At 38.2% G+C, this 25530-nt stretch overlaps 1 protein-coding gene across 2 annotated transcripts in view; it reads right to left on the minus strand.

The window, feature by feature from the left end:
• The window catches only part of KCMF1 (potassium channel modulatory factor 1), a 67099-nt gene that overhangs the window by 11926 nt on the left and 29643 nt on the right, over positions 1–25530 (minus strand). For both annotated transcript variants that reach the window (XM_070573707.1, XM_070573708.1), the window contains exons 2-3: positions 14011–14178; positions 10186–10325 (exon numbers count right to left, since the gene is read on the minus strand). In XM_070573707.1, coding sequence (XP_070429808.1) covers positions 10186–10325; positions 14011–14178 — 308 coding nt within the window. The remainder of the gene's footprint in view (positions 1–10185; positions 10326–14010; positions 14179–25530) is intronic.

Consider the following 25530-nt stretch of genomic DNA (forward strand, 5'->3'; position numbering starts at 1 on the left):
ATCTAAGTCCAGTCTTGAATGAATGAGACATAAGGTTCCTGGAGTAAGCCAGACCTGAGGGCCAGTCTCCGAATACGACAGCAGAGCTCTTAGTAAAATGCAACTGCACAAACTTACATACTTTGAATGTGACACCATAAGACAGATAATGATTACTGATAACATGCAAATGTGCTCTATCAATTCATGGATGGGACTTCTAAGGGGAAGGCAGGGAGAGTGGGAGTCCATTTTTAGAACCTTATTTCCCAGAAGGATAGGAAGTGGGACGGAAGCTTGTGATCAGGTCAAGGCCAAAGAGCGGAATGCCAATTTCCCTGTGGGCTTTAGGGCAAGGGATAGAAGGAAAAAGTAGGAATAAAACAGTGTGTACGCAAGCAGAGCTCAGAGGGCGCTTGAGTTGGGAATGTGGTTTCTGAAACAGTTGTTTCAACAGAAGTGGTGAAATAGGGGGCAAGAGAGGGGAAGGATAGAAAGAATGAGGAACTTCCAGAGAAAAGGTCCATTCTCTTCCAGAAACTCAAACGGGCAGAGATGGTCTAAGAGTGGTAGCCAAGCCTTGAAGTACGAAGAATTTCAGTCTTAAAGAACAGAGCTAAGAGAAACAGTGTGATGCACAGGAGCACAACCAAAGGGAGCCCCAGGAAATGTCCAGGTAGTTTTAGGCTTGTTCCTCTCTGGGGATGAGAGAGTTGAGGACAGCATATGTGATTCGCCTTACCAAGACATGTGCCATTATCTAAATTCTTTAACCTGGAGTAAAATTCGGGCAGTCAGTTGACCTTTTTGCCTGCTTACAGCAGAGTGGGAGAAGAGAGTGGCACTGAGACAAGGAGGCAGGGGAAAGGCGAGACTTAGCAGGACAATGCTGGGGTAGTAAGGGGGAAGACAAACTCCTCTTATTCCTAGAGCCTCAGCAAACACAACTCCCATCTTCTAATGACTAGAGAGCAGAAGTCCCCTGGAGTTTGATTTGATACCAGTTCCTTATATGCCCAGTCAGCTCGTCTGATTATCTGCCTCAGGACTCTGAGAAATGCTCAAAAAACCCTAAAGATGCCCATAAGAAATAACATTTAAGCATGACAGTGTGCAAAAGAACTAGGGAGGCCACAGCAGAATGAGCTCATGAGGCAAATGAGAGAAAGTAGTAGATAGACATGCATGTGCCTTTCTTAGAAGATGTAAGAAGGGTGGTCAGACATTTTTTTCTGTTAGAGAGAAAAGCAATGGTACCCGTTCACAAGTTTACAGATTATCAACTCTCTCTTTCCTAGGAATTTGTAGCATTCCTGTGCTGTGACATTGCATGGCAGTGTCTGATACACCTATTTTACTTTTTGTGTGTTTCTGTCTTGCCTACCTAGATTAACTCTTTGAGAAATGCAGGACAGTGTGATTTATTTCTTGTTTGGCAACCAGACTTGCTTGTTTGGTGACCAGACTTGCTTAAAACAAAAAGACCAACAAGGTTTGGAGAAGCAGAAACTAACTCCAGTTATTTAAAAATAAAGCCAGCTTAGATATTTTGGAGAGTCTCCATTTTGTAACAATGAACAGGTGCTGGACTATGTACAGTATTATTACAATATCATAAGACTGCATGTATAAGATTTTTAGATGCATGAGAAACATTTCCCTTTTGAGAATATCTGTCCAAAAGCTGTGATTTCTCTACATCGTCTTCTACTTTTACTTTTTATTGACACCAAATGTTTGATGCATTTCTCTGGCAACCATGTTCTTATACAGGGCAGCACAACTTCTTCGTAATTTCTACCCCCTTTTTTCCCCACACTCACCCACAGAATCATTATGATTAGGTTCTTCCTGTTTCTAAAGAACTACAGAATCACTCAAACCCTACCCTCCTTCCCTTCCCAAACGACAGCCTCGGTGGCATGATGCTGGAAAAAGTAATGACATTTCTCTGTACAGGTGCCAAAAGGTTTCTTTATTGTCTACCAAACCAAGTGGACAAAGATTCTGGTTTTAAAGGTTCTCTATTATCCGGCATACTCAGCTGGCTGATTCAATTTTATTTTCTACTATCTCCCACAACAATCAATACCTTCCCATTCCCTCTACTAGGTTCTTTCTCAACACTGTGTCTTGGTTCATGTTACTCTTCCCTCTGAATAATGCCATTCTCTTCCCATTCTGTCCACTTTTTGAAATCATACCCAGTTTTCAAGGTCTACCTCAAATCACAAAGCCCTCCCTGACTGCTTCCAGCATTCTTCTCCAATTGCGTCAAATGAGCTAGTCTGGTCTTTAGACGTGCTATACAGACTATGTGGGTAGAAGGCATGTTTTAAATTTGTTATCATACTGACAGCCATTGTGCCTTACTCCAAGAATCTGACAACTTCAGGAAGCAATACCTCGCACGTCACATGTTAAATGTAATGTTCTTGGTTAAACTTGGAGAGATACATTCAGAAGTTATGAATATTGGTCTCATGAAAGACATGTTTCCCTTTCCAAGCTGTCCTTAATCACTGACCAAGGAATGATCTAGAACAGCATTTCTTCTGACGCTACCCTTCCCAGGGCAATACTACATGCATTATATTTTAATCCTTATACTTAAAAAAAAAAAAAAAGACATTCTATGGAGCTAACGACTACTAATGCTAATTGACAACTTTAGGTTTTTGGATGACATGCCCAATTAAAGTAGTTTATCTTAGGGCCTGGCCCTGTGGCCGAGTGGTTAAGTTTGTGCGCTCCACTGCAGGCGGCCCAGTGTTTTGTTGGTTTGAATCCTGGGCACGGACATGGCACTGCTCATCAAACCACGCTGAGGCAGCGTCCCACATACCGCAACTAGAAGGACCCACAACGAATATACAACTATGTACTGGGGGGCTTTGGGGAGAAAAAGGAAAAAAATAAAATCTTCAAAAAAAAAAAAGCAGTTTATCTTATAAAACCTGCAGATATAACACTGCATATTAGAGTTTTGCTTTGAGTACATACATATAGCACTAGTGGAAAATCTATGTTGCATGGTCAATACACTCCTTTGGGCCTTCTAGAACCATCTAAATTGTAGTTACTTGCACCTTAGCCAACCATTTTGCCAAGATATAGGTCTTTTCAAGATTTGAGCGAGCACACTATTCAACTCAATTACAATCTAAATTTCTGTTGTTGCAGTGAAATCTTGAAATTATAATTAAGTATGAGTTACTTCATATTGAATTTACATTTCTCCCCAGTTCCATTCTCCCCATCTTAATGCTTGGGTTGGAACTGTCACCTGCTTCTAAAGATCAGCATTTAGAATGTCAGAGAGTTTTTGTTATATACAAAAAGTTTTAATTTTCCCTACATTTTTATACACGATTTAAAAGTTCTAAATAGTTGAGTTTGGGTTTTAAACATGTTTCTTGGACAGAAATTTAAATTACATATGTACACCGATGTACTGGGAATTCAGAAACCTGAAAAACTACAACTGAGCCACAAAGAAAAATAACTCCAAAGGAGTCAGAGCTCTCCTATTCCCCTATCCCGTCCACAGTGCAGTCCAGATACAAGCACTTATGCTCACCTGGAAGAAAACTCCCGATGGAATCTCTACTTTTTCTATCTCCCTGGGATAAGCTATATATTTTACTTGTAGACTTGAGAAAGAAAAGAAAATGGGAAGCTCTTATTGCTTAATGGTGTCAATAAGAACCTGAAAGCTGCAGAGGGAAGAGGCAGGGAGGCAGTGCCCAAAAGCCAGCGACAATTTTAGTAAAGAATCAGGAATGAACTCGACCTAAACTAGTGGGTTTATGTTGTTTATGAAGAGTTTAAATTAGAGTCTGGCGATGACAAAAACTTTCGTATGTTTCTCTTCTCAAGGGTATAGCCAGTTTAAGTGAGGCCAAGTTTGGAAGAGCTTCCTAGAAAAAACGACATCATCTATGAATAACGAGGTGGACATCTTCAAATAATTTTCTTAACCAGTTTTTAAAAAAATCTGAGGGGCAGGGCAGGAAAAGAAAGGGTGTTAGGAGGACAAGAGACTAGGCTGAAAAGTGCTTGAAGAACTTCTGAGCTACCTTATAATTCGCCAGCAGTTGCCAGAGAGCTCCCATCTTTAATTTATACCACCCTCCCTACAAATCTTCCTGCAAACACTGCAAAACACTTCTATGCGCTGACTTGAAATTAGCTGTCTGGACACTGAACTGGATAAATAAGTACTTCACAGGACAAAGAAGAAACCAGATCAGTGGCCAGAGAAGAAAAAAATTCAAACCGAATGGCTCTAACACCTGCTCCTATCTTACCACCTAGCGTTCTCCCCATTCTGAAAACGGCCTGTTCACCTTCCCTGGTGGGATTTTAATTCAACACAGAGGCAAGTAAAGAGCGATGAAAACCCTACCCAGAGATAACAACATACTCTCCAATAGCAGGCACGGACACCTTCCTGGAAAAGCTACTATGATCTGATTTTTCACAATAGTTGAAGTGATTCTCCTCTTGGTTTTCATACCATCTTAAGGAGCTAATTTATAGAAATATCTTAAAAAATATCATGACACATACATATAAGATTGTCCTAGAACAAATCTGGAATTCCCAAAGTGTCTCCTATCATTTCCTTCCCTGCCATCAATTCAAAAACCTTCTGCTGGGATACTAATGGCTGTATCACCCTTAAGAGGAAAATGAAAAGTGCCACTATCTAATTTTAAACAAGTAAATGTGCTCAAAATAACTATTATTAAGAAATATGCAAAGATAACCAAGTATGAAAGACAGAAAAAAGTGATTTATAAAATAAAAAGTATTTTAAGTCAAAAGTAATAAAAAGCACAAATGGTAAAAGTACCAAATCCTAATCCTCTGTAATCTGTCTAGCTAAACGCAGTTGAGTAGCGACAATATGGTTGCCTGTAGCAACTATATTTTTCAAATCCTACCTATTTCTCCACTATTACTAAGTACAATATTGTTATTGGATTACAGATAAGCAGATAGCATAGAACTGCACTCTTTGATAAAGAAGAATGCAAGCAGGGGCCGGCCCCATGGCTGAGGGGTTAAGTTCGTGTGCTCTGTTTTGGTGGCCCAGAGTTTCGCCAGTTTGGATCCTGGGCATGGGCATGGCACTGCTTATCAGACCATGCTGAGGCGGCATCCCACATGCCACAAATAGAAGGACCCACAACTAAAAATGCACAACTATGTACTGGGGGGCTTTGGGGAGAAAAAGGAAAAATAAAATCTTTATTCATTTATTTTTGGAGGAAGATCAGCCCTGAGCTAACATCCGTGCTCATCTTCCTCTATTTTATGTGGGACGCCTACCACAGCATGGCTTGCCAAGTGGTGCCATGTCCACACCTGGGATCCGAACCGGGGAACCCTAGGTCACCAAAGCGGAACATGCAAACTCAATGACTGTGCCACTGGGCCAGCCACTAAAATCTTTAAAAAAAAAATAAAAAAGAAGAAGAAGAAGAATGCAAGCAGTAACAGTTAATCAAAGCCTATTTTTTCTTTTAATGTCTATTTGGCTTTTAAACACTTACCTTTCTTGATTACCTGATTATAAGAGTAAATAGATAATTTTATAATATTTAAGAAAGTGTACAAGATTAGATGAGAAGATTTACAAAAATTGTGGTTTATTCCACTATTATTGCTCCTAATGAGGAAATATACGTGTTGGAAAGTTAGGTCTATATATCTACACATTGAATTGAAATGGTCTTTCAATGAGATACGGATATATTGATGGTCAAGATTTAAAAGTCCTATAGACAATTTAAAAAATGTCACCTCCCACACCCTTTCATGCATAAATCATATTTGTCATGTTATTTTGATTTATAGTATATTTGATTTAATACTTACCTCCTGTTTAATTTAGAGATCAAATGCATCTAATTGTTTATAGACAAATGCCACAGAGATGACAATAATTTCTATTCTGTGCTCTATGGCTCCCTTTAATTGACACTGCAACAGATATTTAAATATTAAATAAATTATCAGCTAAAACTGATTATTCTGAATAATTTAAAAAAGAAGATTTAAAAGTCCTTTCACGTCATCATTTTTCTCTTTAAGAATTATTATTCCAGGGGCCGGCCCCGTGGCTGAGCGGTTAAGTTCACGTGCTCTGCTTCGGTGGCCCAGGGTTTCACCAGTTCAATTCGTGGGTGCAGATATGGCACCACTCATCAAGCCATGCTGAGGCGGTGTCCCACATGCCACAACTAGAAAGATCTATGACTAAAAATACACAACTATGTACCGGAGGGCTTTGGGAGAAAAAGGAAAAAAAAAAAAGAATTATTATTCCAAATAAAGTTGTCTAAAGTCAGACTGTGGAAAATTTCTAAAATCATTCATTCTTCTTGATTTTTATTTCTTATCAAATTACTATAATTGCGACATAACACAACCATGCTATTTCAAAATTAAACTCAATTTGTTACAAACACATCCAAGTCTTCAATAAAAAGGGAGGAAATAAAGAAATGTATCACTAACATATATAAAGATCACCTAAAAGTTGGAGATGCCCTAATCCCTTTCCTGGAGAGTAACGAAAACAAAGAGTAAATGATTACAGGAAATCCAGAAAGCAGGGTTCCGAGCAGTGAACCATCAGAGGACTGCCACAACGATCAGGGCATTATAACGCGTGTTTCTAGAAGTGAGCGGAACACGTTGGTGAACCAAAAGTGCCTTTACCTTTTAAGTATAATGTTCTTTGTATAAATTGCAAGCGATTTACTAAACAAAGAACTGAAAGATTAATTACACATCATTAATTAATGGTAAAGGCACGTTTCACTTAAAAACAACAACAGAAAACCCTGAAGACTTTCTAACTAGCTGTAGTACAAGTCAGCTCATATGTAAGATTTAAGAAAAATTCCACTGGAGCCACTCTTAATGCCCTTTTATGCTCAAAGAAAAGTTCCCCCGGTGTTTCTTCCACAGTCCTAACCCTTCCTCGATAGATCCTTCATATTTGCAATCCCGCTGGACCTCTACTTCTCACTTATACTACCAGGTTGATGGCCTTTTGACAATTACACACTGTGTTACTTTCCCTCTTAATTCTTCCCACAGCCAAAATCCATTTAGTCGTCCCAATCTCCCAATCTCATGATAACTACAAGGGTTTTTAAGAACTTCTGTTTAATTTCAAAACCACACTGTTTATCATATTTGGTGTTTACATAAAGAGACTATACTCAATCTGCTTTTTAAATTCTTAACTAGTAATCACCTTCACTTTGCATTCTATGTCAGATGGTGTTTTTTACAGTATCTGGTTTTGAAGGGTCCTCCACACTCTCAAAATCAAAAGCCTCTTGAGGAATCTTAAATTAATCTTAGATTGGGGCCTTGGAGTCCTTAGGTGAAAAGAGTCTGAAAAATATAGATAAAAACTACGAAGTTGCTTTAAAAATTAACCTTCAGTAGACTTTCTTACTAGCTATGTCAGGTATCAGTAAAACGTTTACTAGTGGTGACAGTATTATCTGCAGTGATATAGCCTCTCGCTCCTAAATGTTCCAAAGGGATGCTGGTTAGAGGAGAGAGATCCTTAAGTCCTACAAGAAAGTACAAGCTAGTGGTCTAGAGGACATGTGCAGGAAACACAGGGCAAGGCAAGATAGTAAATTGAGCATCTAGAAAGAAAAATGTAAAAAGGAATAGAAAAGGAGATATAGTCAGTTGTTCTGTGACTATAACCCCACACCAAAATGAGGTGAGTTATTCTTGAACTCCAGAATTCCAAATGTTTGATTAACCATAACTCTGGCAAAACATAGTAGGAGTGGGGGTGGCAGTGAAAGGGCACACGTGGTAATATCATCTGGGCATTTACATATAACTGTTAACAGAGCTGATAAAACATGCTTCATATATATAGAGAGAAGCATTCAAAATATTTAACAAGTGGTATGGCACCCTTCAGAACGGACACTAGTCAGTGAGTCATAGGGAGTGCACCTGATGAACGCCAGCCCTGGATCCAGGACATGACTCACATGGTTTGAAGAAGAAACCTGCACCTTCATACCAGATTCTCGTCTGCTTGCCATTTCTCACTGTGAAATGTCTGGGTGTTCTATGGGTGGGAACAGAGGGAGATGCAGTGCTCACACAAAGACTAAGAGTGAGGAGGGGGAGAAATCCTTAAAAATACCACAAACACCAGTATGAAAAACAGGACAGCCACTGCCCTGAGCTATGTACTGAAAGCCTGGGAACTTAATGAAGGGGCATAACTGCACACAACTTAGGAGAGACAGATCACAAAACCATTTGCAGATGGTGAGGAGTTCATTCTCAAACTGTGTATCAGGTATAGAGGTGCATAAACAAATTCTAAGTATTTACTTTCAGGAAAAGAATAAAGGCCAGGTTGCCAGGGGTGGGTTCTTATTTTAAAAAAGGACTAATTAGCTTTTCATTCATGGAAAGGACTTAAATTTCCACTCGATCTTCCAGTTTGGGATATGGAAAACTGAGTAGTTGTCCACAGTGGGGTGATCAAAGTACTACACTAAGGCCAATTGGCAAATAATGATTTTAAGAATGCCTAATTTATAATTAGGGAAACCCCTCCCTAATGTACCTAGGTAAATAGAGTACCCAAACTTAACAGAAATGAAATCAAAGAGAAATTATTCCAAATTTTCCACAACAATCAGGATGGAGATGCAATCAGGATGGAGATGCAATCAAGTCAGCATTCTTCATAGCGGTATGTGGGAGTGGACCAAAAGGAAGCAAAGTCCTCTCTACAGAATAACAGGAATGTAGTAAGGACAGCAGTAAAATGCGACAACAGTGTTCTGAAGCCTCCCCAAGATGTACGATAGGAACATTTCTGAGCTGTTAGACAGTAAAATTGGGCTTAAGGACTACATAATGTAAATCTACCAGTTTGAACTATAAATCTTATAACAACTTTAAGCATCAAACTAGCAGTGTAAGTGGGAATGAATATGAATCTGTATTACTCACAGCTGTACCAGCACAACTGTAGTGGAGACAGAATAGAAAAGTGATTAAGTAGGGACACTACAACCCAGAGGGACTCTGGCTGAGTTCACATACCCGGCTCTGCCCCTTTCTAGCTATATGTCCCTGCACACACTACTTTATTTCTCTTGAGTTTCAGTTAATTTTTTTTAGTACACTTAGACACTTACTAGTTGATGCAATGTGCAGCTGCTTGTGCCAAAATTCTCCAAATTCCATAACTACAGTTCAATCTCTCATCTCACTTTATCTGTTACCACCTATGGTAAAGGTTTGGGAAGGAACTCTTTTGGGTACACTTTATCATTTCTTGAAGTTAGAAGTATGCTGACTCAGACGTCAAGTAAAATACCCAAAAACACTTCAAGGCAAGGCGTGTATTATTCTGAGTCCTTGGCATTTAGCCACTGAAAAAGATCAGGGTAGGAGGAACTTCCATGGACCTCAGAGCTTTGACCTATGAAGCAAGAGATTTGATCTGATGAAAACTAAGTAAGGTCAGTGAATATTACAATGAAATACGACAATAGATTGTTACTTAATAAATGACCAAGATCTTTAAATTTCCTTGTGAAGGTTTCCTTACAGAATAATTAAGCAGGTAGCAAGAATACTATAAAAAGAGATATGTTGCAGGTTGGGGAGCTTTAAACTTTCCACAATGCATTTACTGAAGGGATCCTGAATTTGGTTAAGATTGCAGATTTTAGAACAGGGCAAGAAAGCCTCCTGTGGACAAATGAGGGGCACACATACAGACTCCTAGGATGTGTAGAATTTGTTGTTAAAAGATAACTTTAGGGGGCTGGCCTGGCTGCATAGTGGTTAAGCTCGTGTGCTCTGAACCTGGGTGTGGACCTACACATTGCTCATCAAGGCATGCTATGGTGGCATCCCATGTACAAAAAATAGAGGAAGACTGGCACAGACGTTAGCTCAATGACATCTTCCTCAAGCAAAAAGAGGAAGATTGGCAACAGACATTAGCTCAGGGCCAATCTTCCTCACCAAAAGGAAAAAAAGAAAAAGAAGATACTTTCAATGATTATTAAGCAAACAGTATCAGTACACTTAGCAGGAGGTAGATGATACTGACCTAGATTTATGTTAGAAATAATGAACTTTACAACATCATTTTATTCACAAGGCTACTTCACTTACCACTTCTGTTGATGTTTCTGCGTGTTCAGAAGTAACGTGTTCTTGAAGAGATGTCTCCGTATAGCCCATTTTTCCACAATAGGGACAAGTAAAAGACTGTGGCTGCTCTACAGAGAAAGCTTCCCCACCATAGTACAAATCTGAAAAATAAAGTGGAATTCTATTGAGAAATATTATGATTTTTTTAAATATATAAAAATGTAATCCTATGATAAAATAATGTAAAAAAAAAAAAAAAAGTGCCCCTGAAATCTCCACCAGCAACCTCACTCTGTCAAGGAGTGCTCAGCTGCCTCTCTGTTTACATCTGAAACAGCCTTGTTCTCCCAGCGACTCCACGAAACCCTCCAAAATTCCTGCTCCATATTGTTACCATAGCCTTAAGAGAAATGCAAAACAAACAGCTTTTTATCCTTTCACTTAATTTGGAAGTAGTTCTTATTTCACATCTGGTCCTAATTTTATTGTAATTTATTTTTTCTTTATCTCTGTATATACTGTGGCAATGCCAGTGTCAACACAACGAATCAGCAGGGTATATCACATACGAGAACATAAGTGCTCAGAGGGAAAGAACAGATGACCATGATCAATTTGCCAACTTTGAGATGCAGCTATCTGTCAATACAAGACACTATTCTTACAGCAGGAAAGGCCCTAAACATTCAGCTCCTGTCAATGCTGACTTGAATGGGGTCCTCCCATAACACATTCTGCCCAACTTGGTTACTGAAGAACGACCAATTAGTGAGAGTCTGTGGGAATAATTTATTTACCTCATTAGTACATCTCAGGGAATAAGTCTATTTTTCTCCATTAGGAGCACAAAAGGAAATGCAACTGAAAGTTCATTTAGTATGTTATACCCCTTACTACAAAAAATTAGCTCATTACTTAACATGAAACAAATGTCTAATTTAAGAGGATATGATCAATTTTGTGAGAAGAGAAAATGGAAGGATGTGTTCACTATGTGATAGATTTGTTCACATTCATTTTTAGGGATGTTTAAACTTAACTATCTTAATATTTAAATATCTTAAATATTTACCGAGTACATATATATTGACCATTTATTATGTGTATAACACTTGCTAGATAGATTTGGGGAAGGTGGGGATAAATATATAAAAAAGAATAGAACTCCTCATTTGATAAAGGGCATCTACAAAAAACCCATAGCTAACACCATACTTACTGGTAAAAAAAGTGGATGCTTTCTCCCTAAGACCAGAAATAAGACAACAATGTCCACTTTTGCCTTTTCTATTCAATATTTTACTGGGGAGATCTAACCAGAGTAAATAGGTAAGAAAATGAAACGAAAGGCACCCAGATGGAAAGGAAGAAGTAAAACTCTCTCTATTAGCAGATGACGTGACCTTGTATAGAGAAAATCCTAAAGAATATACTAATAAACTATTAGAACTAATAAACAAGTACAGCAACATCACAGGATACAATATCTATATACAAAAACCAACTGTTTTTCTATACACTTGCAGTGAACAATCCAAAAATTACATTAAAAAATTCTATTTACAATAGCAAAAAGAACAAAATATTTTAGAATACATTTAATCATAAAAGTGTAAAACTTTATCCTCTGATAACTACAAAATTACAGACAACCTAAATATATGGAAAGACATCCCATGTTCATGGATTGGCAGACTTAATATTGTTACTCTCCAAATTGATCTAAAGATTCAAAACAATCCCTGTCAAAACCCCAGGTGGCTTCTTTGCAGAAATTTGACAAGCTGATCCTAAAATTCACACAGAAACTCAAGAGATCTAGAATACCCAAAACAAACTTGAAAAAGAACAAAGTTGGAAGACTCACACTTCTTGATTTCAAAGCTTACTACAAAGCCACAGTAATCAAGACAGTGTGGTACTGGCATAAAGATGGACATATAAATCAGTGGAATAGACTGAGAGCCCAGAAATAAATGCTCACATTTATAGTCAACTGACCTTTCTTTTTTAACAACTTTACGGAGTTACCCTTTTTTTTAAAAAAAAGATTTTATTTTTTCCTTTTTTTCCCCAAAGCCCCCCCAGTACATAGTTGTATATTTTAGTTGTGGGTCCTTCTAGTTGTGGCATGTGGGACGCCGCCTCAGCATGGCCTGACAAGTGGTGCCATGTCCGCGCCCAGGATCCAAACCAGTGAAATCCTGGGCCGCCGAAGCAGAGTGCACGAACTTAACCACTTGGCCACGGGCTGGCCCCTACTGAGTTATCTTTAACATATAAAAATTCTATATATTTATGGTGTACAACTTGATGTTTTGACATACGCATCCACTGTAAAAAGATCACCACAGTTCAAGCTAATTAACATAACCACCACTTCTACATAGTTACCATTATGTGTGTGTACAGTGAGAAGATTTAAGATATATCCTCTTTGAAAATTTCAAGTATGCAATATTGTTAATGTTATGGTCACTAGGCTGTACATTAGATCTCTAGAACTTAATTCATCTTGTGTAACAAAACTTTGTACCCTTTGACCAACATTGCACCCTGGTTAACTGATTTTCATTCAAGATAATTGATTAGGTAAAGAATACCCAATCATTTTCAACAAACGATGCTGGGATAATTGGATATCCATATGCAAAAGAATGAAGCTGGACCTCTACCTCATTCCACAGATAAAAATTAACTCAAAGGGGATCAAAGAAATAAACATAAAAACTATAAAACTCTTAGAAGAAAACATAGGTTTAAATCTTCATCTTGGATTAGACAATGTTTTCTGGATATGACACCAAAAGCACAACAAAAGAAAAAAATAGATAAAATGGACATCACTAAAATTAAAACTTTTGTGCTTCAAAACACACATCAAAAAAATAAAAAGACAATCCACAGAATAGGAGAAAATTTCTGCAAATCATCTATTTGATAAGAAACTTGTATACAGAATATACAAAGAACTATTAAAATTTAGTAATAGGGGCTGGCCCTGTGGCGGAGTGGTTAAGTTCGTGTATTCTGCTTCGGCAGCCCAGGATTTCACTGGTTCGAATCCTGGGCACGGACATGGCGCCACTCATCAGGCCATGCTGAGGCAGCGTCCCACATGCCACCACTAAAAATACACAACTATGTGCTGGGGGTTTTGAGGAGAAAAAGGAAAAATAAAATCTTAAAAAAAAAAATAGTAATAAAAAGATATATTGCCCAGTTAAAAAATGGGCAAAGGATGTGAACTGACATTTCTCTAAAGTAGATATACATACAAATAGCCAATAAGCACGACAAAAGAGGCTCAACATCATTAGCCATCAGAGAAAAGCATATCCAAACCACATGAGATATCACTTCACACTGGCTAGAATGGCTACAACCAAAAGGATAGAGGATAAGTGCCGACGAGGTAAGAAATCATAGTGTGAGACATTTATAGACGAGGTAAGAAATCATAGCGTGAGACATTTATAGCTTTTCTCACGCAGTGACAATGTCTTCTAATCTACTGCAGAAATAATCTGCTTTCTGATAACTAGAGCAAGAACACTTGTGCACTGTTAGCAAGAAGAGTTTCACTTTCTTTTTTACTGAGGCATTCTTCCATTTCATACCCTGTCAGCTGCATATATTGCTGAATGGCTTTCATAAACAAGTAAACTATGATTTAAGAGAAAGAATTACTCAGAATATCAAAGTAAGATTCATTTTACTTTTCAGGAACTTGGAACCTCACGTATGCTACTGGGGATAGTTTTAGAACACTTTCCTTTACTTCTTCACACACATACACAGAAAATTTTAAATGATAATCCATTAAAGCTGTAATTAAATACGTACCAAAATCTACCCTTGTTAATATGCACTGCATTGGGTGGTCAGTTGTATGCCTCGTCGTCGTTGCACCACTTTCATAACAAGATGCACAAAGATCGTAATCGTAGCAAATTAAACACTTATATCTGCGACCTCGAAAATTTCCTTTTAAACATGCATCACAGCTGACACCTATAAAAAAAAATCATTAATTAGCAGTTGTAAAGGGAGACTCTCCATTTCATTTTCATAAAATTTAAGGTGTTTATTTAAGCCCATATTTCCTTTCCAAGCAACCAGAAATGACACAGTAAAATGATACAGGAATTTCCAACAATATGGTGGGTGTGTTACCCTGATCTATACTCCTAGTGAAAATGACTTAAAATGCTTGATAAAATGTAAAAACAACTTTTTAAATGCCTTCATGAGCTAGCAAGGAGGTAAAAACTGAATGAAACAGGAACTGGTAACTGAAATCACTAAAGGGGGCAGGCATTTGCCAAAGCAGGTAAAAATCTGAGCTTAGATTTTCACAGCATCGCAGGACAAAGGACAGAGAGCACAGACCAAGGTTGACCAGAGACTTCTTCATAAAGCTGAGACCCTGACATACCCTCAACGTATGGCTGAGCTAGAAATCCTCCCTAGGGGATCACAAAACGTGCCCTGGTGAAATTCCCTCTCCCCCTCATCACAAAGCAACAAGAAACCCTCAAAAGTCCAGCCCTCTTCTAGGTAAACAGCCCAAATTCAGACTACCAAATGGTTCCAAACACCTTGGGTCAATAATTTAGTTTAAAGTGGTCCTAAATTAGTATTGCCACTTAGCATCTGGCAGAAATAAACTTCCAAGGAATGAGAGTTCAAACACAAAATACACACACAAATAAAGCACCACCAGAAAGAAGTAGCAGAAACAGACAGCAGAATCAGACTGGCAAAGAGTTTATATCAGAATTGTATATCAAACAACAACACTTAGGTTAAAAGAAATAAAAGCTTGAAAGAGGCAACAAACAGATACGAAAATGAATCAAACAACATCTAGATACAAAAACAAATAGATTAACATTTAAAACTCATTGGGCAGGCTTAATAATAGAAAAAGCCTTCTATTTATATGTGATATACTTGTTTACATAGAAAACCCAAATACAGCTAAATTATTAGAATCCAATATTTTAAGCAAGGTTGCTAAATATAAAAAACAATTTAATAAAATATTGTGTTTCTTCACTCCAAAAAAGACAGAAAAATATATCATTAAAAAAGACAATATTTATGATTCCACTTATATGAAGAACTAGTCAGATTCATAGGAAAATAAGTCTAACAGTGATTATTGGGGGCTGGGTGGAAGGAGAAATGGGGAGTATTGTTTAATGGGTACAGGTTTCAGTTTGGGTTAATGGAAAAGTTCTGGAGATGAACAGTGGCGATCGTTGTACCACAACGTGAATGGACTTAATGTCACTGAATTATACATGCATAAACTGACACATGGTATATACGTTTTACCACAATAATAAAATTATGCCAGACTGGCCTGGTGGCACAGTGGTTAAGTTTGTGTGCTAAGCTTCTGCAGTCCGGGCTTTGCAGGTCTGGATCCCAGGCACGGACCTACACACTGCTCATTAAGCCATGCTGTGGTGGCATCCCACATACAAAATAGAGGAAAACTGGCACAGCTGTTAGCTTCTTAGCTCAGCGACAATCTTCCTCAAGCAAAAAGAGGAAGATCGGCAACAGATGTTAGCTCAGGGCCAATCTTCCTCAACACCCCCCCTCCCCCCAAAATTATGCAATTTGCAAGAACATTTTTTTCTTTTTTTTTAAGATTGGCACCTGAGCTAACAACTGTTGCCAATCTTTTTTTTTTTTTTGCTTTGTCTCCCCAAATCCCCCCAGTACATAGTTGTATATTTTAGTTGTGCGTCCTTCTAGTTGTGGCATGTGGGATGCTGCCTCAGCATGGCCTGACAAGTGGTGCCATGTCTGCGCTCAGGATCCCAACTGAGGAAACCCTGGGCCACCGAAGTGGAGTGCACGAACTTAACTACTCGGCCACAGGTCCGGCCCCTTCAAGAACATTCTTTAAAAGCGCTTGTGGAAAAGTCTAGGCAAAGATGGATAGCCTTTTATGAAGGAAATTAGTAAAAATGTATTCAAAGACATTAAAGGACTTTAAAAATACCAGGTCATGAACTAGAAGGTTCAACATAATAAAATGTCAGTTCTCGCCAAACTGTTCTGTGGAGTCAATACAATTCTAATCAAAATCACAAAAAGAATTTTTTGTGAAACTTGATAAGCTGACTCAAAATTTTATGCAAGTTGCAAAGGGCCCAAAATAGCCAAGATACTCCTGAAGGAAAAACAAGATGGAGGGGTTTGCTTAACATATCAAGAGCTGTTAGAAAGCTACAGTTATTAAGATAGAATGGTACTGGCATAGAGACAAACTGACCTATGGAACAGAATAGAAAGCCCAGAAACAGATGCACACATGTTGAAATCTGTTTTATGACAGCAAGGTCACTAGAGATCAGGGGGAAAAGGAGGGAGTAGACAATAAATGTTGCTAGCACAGGTGATTATCCGCATGTAGGGAAAACAAAATTGGATCTCTTCCCCAGATCCCACACACACAAATCAATTCCAGATGGTTTAAAGACAAACATGAAAGGAAAACAAAAAAAATCTGTGGAAGATAATATAGGAGAGTATTTTTAGAATTCAGAGTAGGAAACAATTTCTTAAATCTCACACACACACACACACACACACACACACACACACGGTCCAAACGATAAAGTAAGAGATAAATTCAACCACATTAAAATTAAGACTTTTCTTCATCTTTTAACATCCTAGAGTGACGGAAAAGATGAGTCCCAGAAACAGGTGATATGTGCAACATACAGGACAGACAAAAGTTTGGTATTCAGAATACAGTAAGAAGTCTCACATAGCAATAAGAAAATGACCACACTCAATAGAAAAATGGGCAAAGACTTCTCTAGGCACTACAAAGAACAAACAAAAATGGCCAATAAATATATGAAAAGATGCTCAATCTCATCAGTCATCAAAGGAGCAAATAAAGTCATCATGAGCTACCATTTTGTATCTACCAATTTGGCAAAAGACTAGAAGTCTGCTACCAAGTGCGAGAGAAGATAAGGAGCAAGAGAAACGCGTCTGCTCTACCAGTGGAAGCATACACCAATACAACCACTTTGAACATTTTGTTCATATTCTAGTCAAGTTAAACATGCAATTTCTATGCCTCTGCAATCTCACTCTTAAATACATTCCCTGGGAAAACTTTTGTCCACGTCCACCAGAATAATGCAGAAAAATGTTCACAGCAGTTTATGCAATTGAAAAAAAAGGCCATTAACAGCCCAAAGGTCCATCAACAGTCCATTATAGAACGAATTAAAAAAGAATGAATCACAGCCACAGGTGAGGACTTCTGAGAATCTCAGATGAGTGAAAGAAAGTCTCAAAGAATACATATAGCATAAAGTTCAAAAACAATATCTAGTTTAGGAAGTCAAATATGTAGTAAAACTACAAAAGGAAAACAAAGGAATGATAAAATTTTGGTCGTCGTTCCCTCTGGAGAGTGTGGAGCCCTCCAGAGGTGGTTCTTTTAGATCTGGCTGAGGGGACCTGTAGTACCATTCTTTTCCTTGTACTTGTTTGACAAATGTTCTCACATATCCACTCAATTTTTTAAAAAGTCCACTCTCCCTCCAATCAAAAAAATAAAAACAAAAAGACAAAGCTGGGATTATAACAACCTGTAGGCTGTCTGTTCAAGGTAGAAAACTAGCACAGTTTTTGGCAGACTGCAGATTCTCAGTAAAAGTTTGTTGAATGAATACATCCTTACTTTAAAAAGAACATGGGATTCCAGTTATCTAAATCTTAATGGCCATGGCTCTCCTAAGGGGTGAGGGTGGGAGTGGTGTCTGGCTTCACCTACAACCCAGCAGGAGTTCAGTATGGGGCTAGCCCCATGGCGGAGTGGTTAAGATCGCACGCTCTGCGTTGGCGGCCCAGAGTTTCGCCGGTTTGGATCCTGGGCACAGACATGGTACGGCTCATCAAGCCATGCTGAGGTGGCGTCCCACATGCCACAACTAAAAGGAATCACAACGGAAAAATATACAACTATGTACTAGGGGGCTTTGGGGAGAAAAAGGAAAAAAAAACCTTAAAAAAAAAGAAATAGATTTAAAAAAGTGTATTAACTATTTTTGATGAAATCATTTATAAAATGTATGTTTTTCTAACTTCTTAAACACTAAAAGACATTTAACAACTTTTATGACTCAAGATCATTATTTCAAACACAAATACATATTTAAGTCATACCATCGATCATTATGTTAGGTAAGTTAGGTTTTCAGCAGGGTTTCTTACAACTTAAGACTCACTTTATAATAATCTATGGCGGCAAGTATGCTATAGAGGATTTTTTTGTGATTAGTGTACTATGAATAAAAATGTTTCATAACATATAGTTTTCCATATAGCCCGCTATCCCTTGTCATTATAATAGTGCTGCCCTTTGATGCTTCTAAACAGTCGTCGTAAGCTTCATAGAAGATCCTAACTTTATAAAGATACCATACCACCTCTGACTTGAAAGCATCTCTAAGTCTCTAAATAAAAGCACAGAAGCGTGTAAAGGCTTTGCCACAGTTTTTCAATAGCAATCCTGTCTTCCCTCGCTCCCACATAGAATTACTAAATCTCATTTAGCTTTCAAAAGAACCCCAGATTTCCCACTCAAAACAGGGGCCCTTCTAAGTATATCTGTCAGAATTCATTTTATAACACAGACTAATGAAATTTGCTCCCTTAGGGTCAAAGATGGGAGCTCCTATCAGAGGGAGTAAGTTAGCTTTTTGCCGCATAGGTCCTTGGCTGACTGACAATAGTGCTTCTACGTGGTACCAGAAGGCTAAAAAATCTGAAACAGAACATATATGTGGCATATGTAAAATCAGCAACTTCTTGATAGGAAGAATGGAGTTGCTTCTGATGAGATAGTAAGATATATTTAAGACATTAAGAATTAAAGTTCCAGGGGGCTGGCCCCGTGGCCGAGTGGTTAAGTTCACGTGCTCCACTGCAGGTGGCCCAGTGTTTCGTCGGTTCGAATCCTGGGCACGGACATGGCACTGCTCATCAAACCACGCTGAGGCAGCATCCCACATGCCACAACTAGAAGGACCCACAATGAAGAATATACAACTATGCACCGGGGGGCTTTGGGGAGAAAAAGGAAAAAATAAAATCTTTAAAAAAAAAAAAAAAAGAATTAAAGTTCCTATAGAAAAGTATCATGTCATAACAGAAACAAGAGTTCAAATATTGTCAAATAAAATGTCACCTTGAGAGGCAAGGCTGGAGAAGGGGAAGAACCGTGTGTTAGACGGCACTGAGAGCTATTAGATTAAAATATATTTAGGTTTCATTTACCCTACACTATATACGAGCTGCAAAAACAGAGTTAACCAAATATTAAAATATGCAACTCATCCTTGAATAATCTAGCTGTAGCATACTGTGTCGTAAATAAGTTCAGACAATCACTAGTTTGTAAAATGGAAACTAGCACAAGCTACGCCATAAAGTTAAGATGGGATATTTGTGACTCCCTATTTGATCGAGTTCACCTGACAAGATAAACAAAAATGCTAGGAAATATAGTTTAACCTAAATGTTGACACTAGCACAGGTTAAACTTAAATGAAAAGGATGGTGTATATCTGACAACTCCCAGCTGTAAAAGGTATATCTACACACATTCATATTCTCAACATTTACCCATGTATTTAGTAGTTCTGTAAAATAAATACATAAAAGCTACTAACTAAAATCAAAGGAAAGAATGCCCTCTAGTGGGAACAGATGTTTAAAAAGCCACCGAAATAATATTTTAAAAGTCTTCTTTTCTTTCTTAATTTTTAAAAATGAAAGAAACAGGTTTGTTTATTTATTTATAGCTTTTTAAAGAGGAAAAACCCAAACGTTGATACAGCTTTTTCTTTTGATTTGAATGAATTTTTAGGTAAGGAATAGAGAGATGGTGGGAAGGAAAGGTCAACAAAAAGGAGATTATCTGTCAAGAAACACAGTGAAAAAGAACGCAACAGGAAGTCGGCCCCACCTGGAATTTGAAGGTCTGGAATTACACAGCACTTGCCACTGACAATATATTTTGACTTCTGGGTGCCACGTAATTTGGGAAGAAGGCCCTCTTGTTACCTCAGTGAAATGTCTAAGTATTATCTCTTGAGGGCCCATGCATCTCTAGTAAGTGTGACTTTTTAAAAAAGAGTGTATGTGTATTATATGTGCTAAACAATAACTTTAATATTGAGAACTGCACTAAAATAACTTTACAATGATAAGGAGAATTCCCAAGAAGAGGCTCTTTGCATTTAGGTGGCTGAAAAATCATGCAACCCCTTGAAGAGTATCTCAGATGAACACAAAAGCAATTAAAGAAATGAACTACAGTAACTTAGTGAAAAGCAGAAGTAGCCAGAATTAAAGAAGATGGTAAAAGGATATTTCCAGGACCAAAACTGCTGGAGGAAGGAATCTAAGCCCAATTTTGTTGTTGTTGTTGTTGATTGGCCCTGAGCTAAGATCTGTTGCCAATCTTCCTTTTTTTTTTTTTCGCTTGAGGAAGATTAGGCCTGAGCTAACATCTGCACCAATCTTCCTCCACTTTACATGTGGGTTGCTGCCACAGCACAGCTGATGAGTGGTGCAGGTCCGTGCCCAAGATCCGAACCTGTGGACCCGGGCTGCTGGAGTGGAGAGCTGAACTTAACCACTATGCCACAGGGCTGGCCTCTAAGACAAATTTTATAATGCTTCACAAGCTAGGAGCCTAGACCAGGAGTAGAAATCTTTCCCTCCTTCTACTAAAGAATCACAGGAAAAATACAATCATGCCTTGCAAAGGTAAAGTAACTCTAGGAGTTTGTTTCTTAATAAATAAATAAATAAATAAGTAACCCCCTACTTAATTATTCTTAGAATTAGGAACAGAACCCCCCAAAATCTATTAAACATACATGTAATTCTATACATGTTTATTTTAAAAAATTTATGCCACGTGGTTAAGGGAGAGATTCAAGAAGAGAAGACTGGGTAGAGAGACCCATAGAAACATATCATTCAAGAGAGATTCCAGGTTCGGAAAAAGAAAGTATATAGTTGGAGGAGGGCAAGATTCAGCAGAGAGAGAATGAGGTGACCGAGAGGAACATCAGAGCAGAGGAAACATGGAGAAGCTTAGGAAGTAGGTTTTGTGGTACGTATGTACTTCACGCTTAACATACTGGCTTGAAACCATGATACTTACCTGGCAATTTAAAACAACCCTTTCTGCGCTGGGACTCAGCTTTTTTACTTTTACTGTATTGTTTTCAGGTGGAATTCTACAAGTTCAGTGATATGTGATAATAAGGAGCATTTGTCTATCCTTTATTTGTTGAGTATCTACCATGTGTCAGGATACTGCAATGAACAAAAATGGCTGCTACGGATATAGCAGTGAATAAAAAATCTTTGCCACACAGAGCTTATACTCTAATGGTATCAGGAGCAACTTCTATCATTATTGTATGCCAGACAACTTACATACGTTACTTTACTAATTTCTGCAACAGAGTCATGAGGTAGTTGGGAAGTGTAATAAAACTACTACTGTGTTTATGGATGATTCAAAGCCAGTTCAATTTGCCCAACAAAGTAGACAGAAAGGCAGGGTTGGACACTATACTGAAGGAGTTCCTTATATACTTTGTTAAAGAGGGAAGTTTAATTTACATCTAAAAGTTTTCAGTGTAGAGAAGTTGGTCTATTTTAGAACAATTGATTGGTTTGCTTGGTTTTAAAGGGCTAGTCTATGCTCTTATTTCATAGAAATGCATCCTTGGCTTGCAAACAGAAACCTATCTTAGTAACAATGGACTTGCTCATGAGTGAGCTTAGGAATAGCCTTTCAGAACCTCTTATCTGGAAATAGAGAAGCTTCTATATTACTCAATCTCTATTATACTCAGCATGATTAGAGCTGTTTTCTGACTCTCACATAAAATGAAGGAAGAGGAGGTGTGTACAGAGTGCCTGGGACAAAGGAGGAATTCGATGAATATCTGTAGAATGAATGAAGTGAATGAAAAGAGAAGGGGACATTTTCCTAGAGTAATTAGATAAGGGCTCAAAAAGAGAGAAAGGGATTAATGTGTGTCTATAATAGACTTCTTGATGTAAGAATGACTGAATGATGAAAGGAGAAAGAAGGGACTGACAACAGGTACTTGTTTCCTACAGGAGGAAAGAAAATTAAGTAGGTAAAAATGCTGCACCAAATACTTTTAGGCATCATCCACCACCCAGGAGAGCTTGGTGGCAAGCTGTAACAAACGACGGGGCTGTTGGTGGGAAACAGGTTTTCATCGGCCATGGTTTTACGTTAACAATTTATATGTAAAAACCAAAAATAAAAATCCAATACGTTCATGAATATCCGCACTTCAGTTTGGTTGCTTCAAACAATGCACACTGCAGACAAACTACTGCTTTGCTCTGAAGACCTCCAGGCAGGTCTACGGGGCAAGGCAGAGAGCTCCAGCCCTCCCAAAAGACAACTGTCTGGAAGACAAAGTGATATTTTTATAAAAATATCTAGTGATTACACGAATATTTTGCAGAGACTTGTAAAGGAGAATACTAACAAAAAATACATCAAATTTCAAACCTGTAAGAGCCAGTCTGAAAAATTAAAACATGTAAAAAGGTATAATATGACATAGGAGAGAGTCTTCCTCAGCTCATCTCTACTCAGCAACACCCCCTCAATAAGTAATTAGTGTTTAACTGACCTTGATACCCCAGGCACTTGGGCTTATACACTGAACTGTAGTTCTTTTACAGATGAATAAACTGAGGCACATAGGCACTAAGTAACTTGCTCCAAAGGTACACAGCCATTTAGTGGCAAACCAGCGATTAAGATGAACGGGTTACCTACTGAAGTATGTCTTTTGACATAAGTAAATCTGTTTTTTCCAGAGAGGATGTCTTTATTTATTTATTTTTAAAGATTGGCCCTGAGCTACCATCGGTTGCCCATCTTCCTCTTTTTGTTTGAGGAAGATTGTCGCTGAGCTAACATCTGTGCCAGTCTTCCTCTATTTTCTATGTAGGACGCCACCACAGCATGGCTTGATCAAGAGAAATATGTAGGTCCATGCCTGGGATCCAAACACAAGAACCCCAGGCCACCGAAGCAGAGTGCACAAACTTAACCACAATGCCACCAGGCCAGCCTCCAAGAATTACTTTTTTGAGGCAGGTGCTTATGGATATTTATTTATTTCCAGAGGTGATAATCAATCAACTACAGCTCTAGCTAAAGCTGCTATTTTCTAAGTTCTTGCTCTAGAGTAGTGTTCTCTCAAACTTTTTGAAAATCCATGCCCTACACTGGTAAATGTTTTAAAACATTACCATTGCCTTTATTTAAAATTTCAGTAAGCTAGAAACATGTCTGGCCTCACTTTCAAATCACAGCAGAATATCAACAGGACTCAAATTTATAATTTTGCATTTTTGGTCTTTTCAAAAATATAAGGAAATCTAGCATACATACATCTTCACAGTGAACAACCTATGACACGACATAATCACACAATGAAGTACTAGAACACTGTGCTCCAATGAACCACCAGACCTACTCATATCAACATGCGTAAGTCTCCACAAAAACAAGTTGTAAAAGGATATACACTGTATGGAACCATTTATGTAAATTTTAAAATACACAACACAATACTTTATAATTGTTTATGCACACACACATATGGGAAAGCATACTGAAATGTGGATAGGAAGGATAAACACCAACTGCAAGAAGTGATGACCTCTGGGAGGTAGAGAGAAAGGGAAGAAAATAGAATGAAATCAAGAAAGGGTATAAAGTGGGATTTGCCTGTATCTGCAAAGCCTTATTTCTTTCTATATGTTTAAAATGTTTCATTAAAAAAAAACAAAAAAACAAACCCAACGTGGACAAACTCCCCATCCCAACTCAACTTGTACAGTAACTTATAAAGTAGTATGGAAGATAGCTTTTGGTGACAGGACAGTTGGTTTTATGTTGAGGGATAAATGGCTAAAATAGTTGACTTAGTGAAACTGGAATAAAACTACCTTTTTTTGGCCCCCAGGTTAGATGCTATATCCCATACTTGTTAATTCCTGCTAAAATATAAACTAGTCACTGAGTTTCAAGCTAAGTGTTCACAGAATGACTTCTCCCAAGCACAGTGTATGATCTGGACATGGTAGACAGCTCACAGGCGATAACGCAGACTATACTACGGGGCACTGACAGCAGGGTCAAGATGCTGTTAAGAGTGCCTTCCCATCACACACTGCGCCAATAAAGGACAAACATTAGTAGGGGACTTCTTGCTTGGAAAGACAGACTACATACACTTGTGAGAGAGAAGAATGTCATTTCAAACAACTAAAGGGTGAAACACACTTAACAGTATTCCCCACCCCAGAACTTCTTGGCCTATGGTTTAAACACTTTTAAACTGATTTTCTACAACCGTTTAAAGGAAAGGGGAAGAAAACTGGAAATCCTCAGTGTACCACAAGATGAATAGGGAGGGAGTAGAAAACATACTGTTTAACGGTATTTGAGCTAGAAATGTCTGCAATGTATATGTGATAAATTACCAGTCAAGTAAGGCACGTGACAGCTTTTTCTATTGTAGTGTAAAAGATTTGTGCTGAAAGAATATTAGGAGACAATTTCACATGAACTTACCTTACACATTACAACATTATTTCAATCAACAAAAATTTCTGAGCACCGACAGTCGCCCTTTAGTGCTTAGAGTTTAATAGGGAAAAGATTAAGTAAACATTAAAATCTAGCATGAAGAGTGAGGACAGAAAACTATGGGAACACTCAACATACAAAAACAATACGAGATGATCTATCCTGGTTGGGAGGATACAACAGAAGCCTACAATTAGCCTCACCCTGACACAGCTCTTCATACCAAGCAGTCCCCGAGGTACCTTCTCTTCAAAACACTGACATACAACTTCAAGTCTGTTTGTTCCACGTTCCCTACACATAGAGCAGTTAGTCTAAATCTACTCTCAGAAACCCACTATATTGTGAAAGACAAGAATTGAGTTGCTTCCTCCTCTTTTCTAGGCTAACCAATTTAAAACATAACAGGTCCGCAAAAATCCTACCGTACAACTGTTACATTACTTTTATGTCTGCCCCAGTTCCTTCACTGATTTTAAACTAAAGGGACCTACAGCAGGCATAAAACTCTGGAGAGGACTAGGAATAATTAACACAAAGTACAGAGAATGCTCTAGCACTGGAAGAGAAGAGGCAGTCTGCTTTAGGAAGTCTACAAGCCTAACTTGAGATGGTAGGTTTGAGGAGATAATGAGACACGC

The sequence above is a fragment of the Equus przewalskii genome, chromosome 14 (assembly GCF_037783145.1).
Source record: "Equus przewalskii isolate Varuska chromosome 14, EquPr2, whole genome shotgun sequence".
In the NCBI taxonomy this organism is placed as follows: domain Eukaryota; kingdom Metazoa; phylum Chordata; class Mammalia; order Perissodactyla; family Equidae; genus Equus; species Equus przewalskii.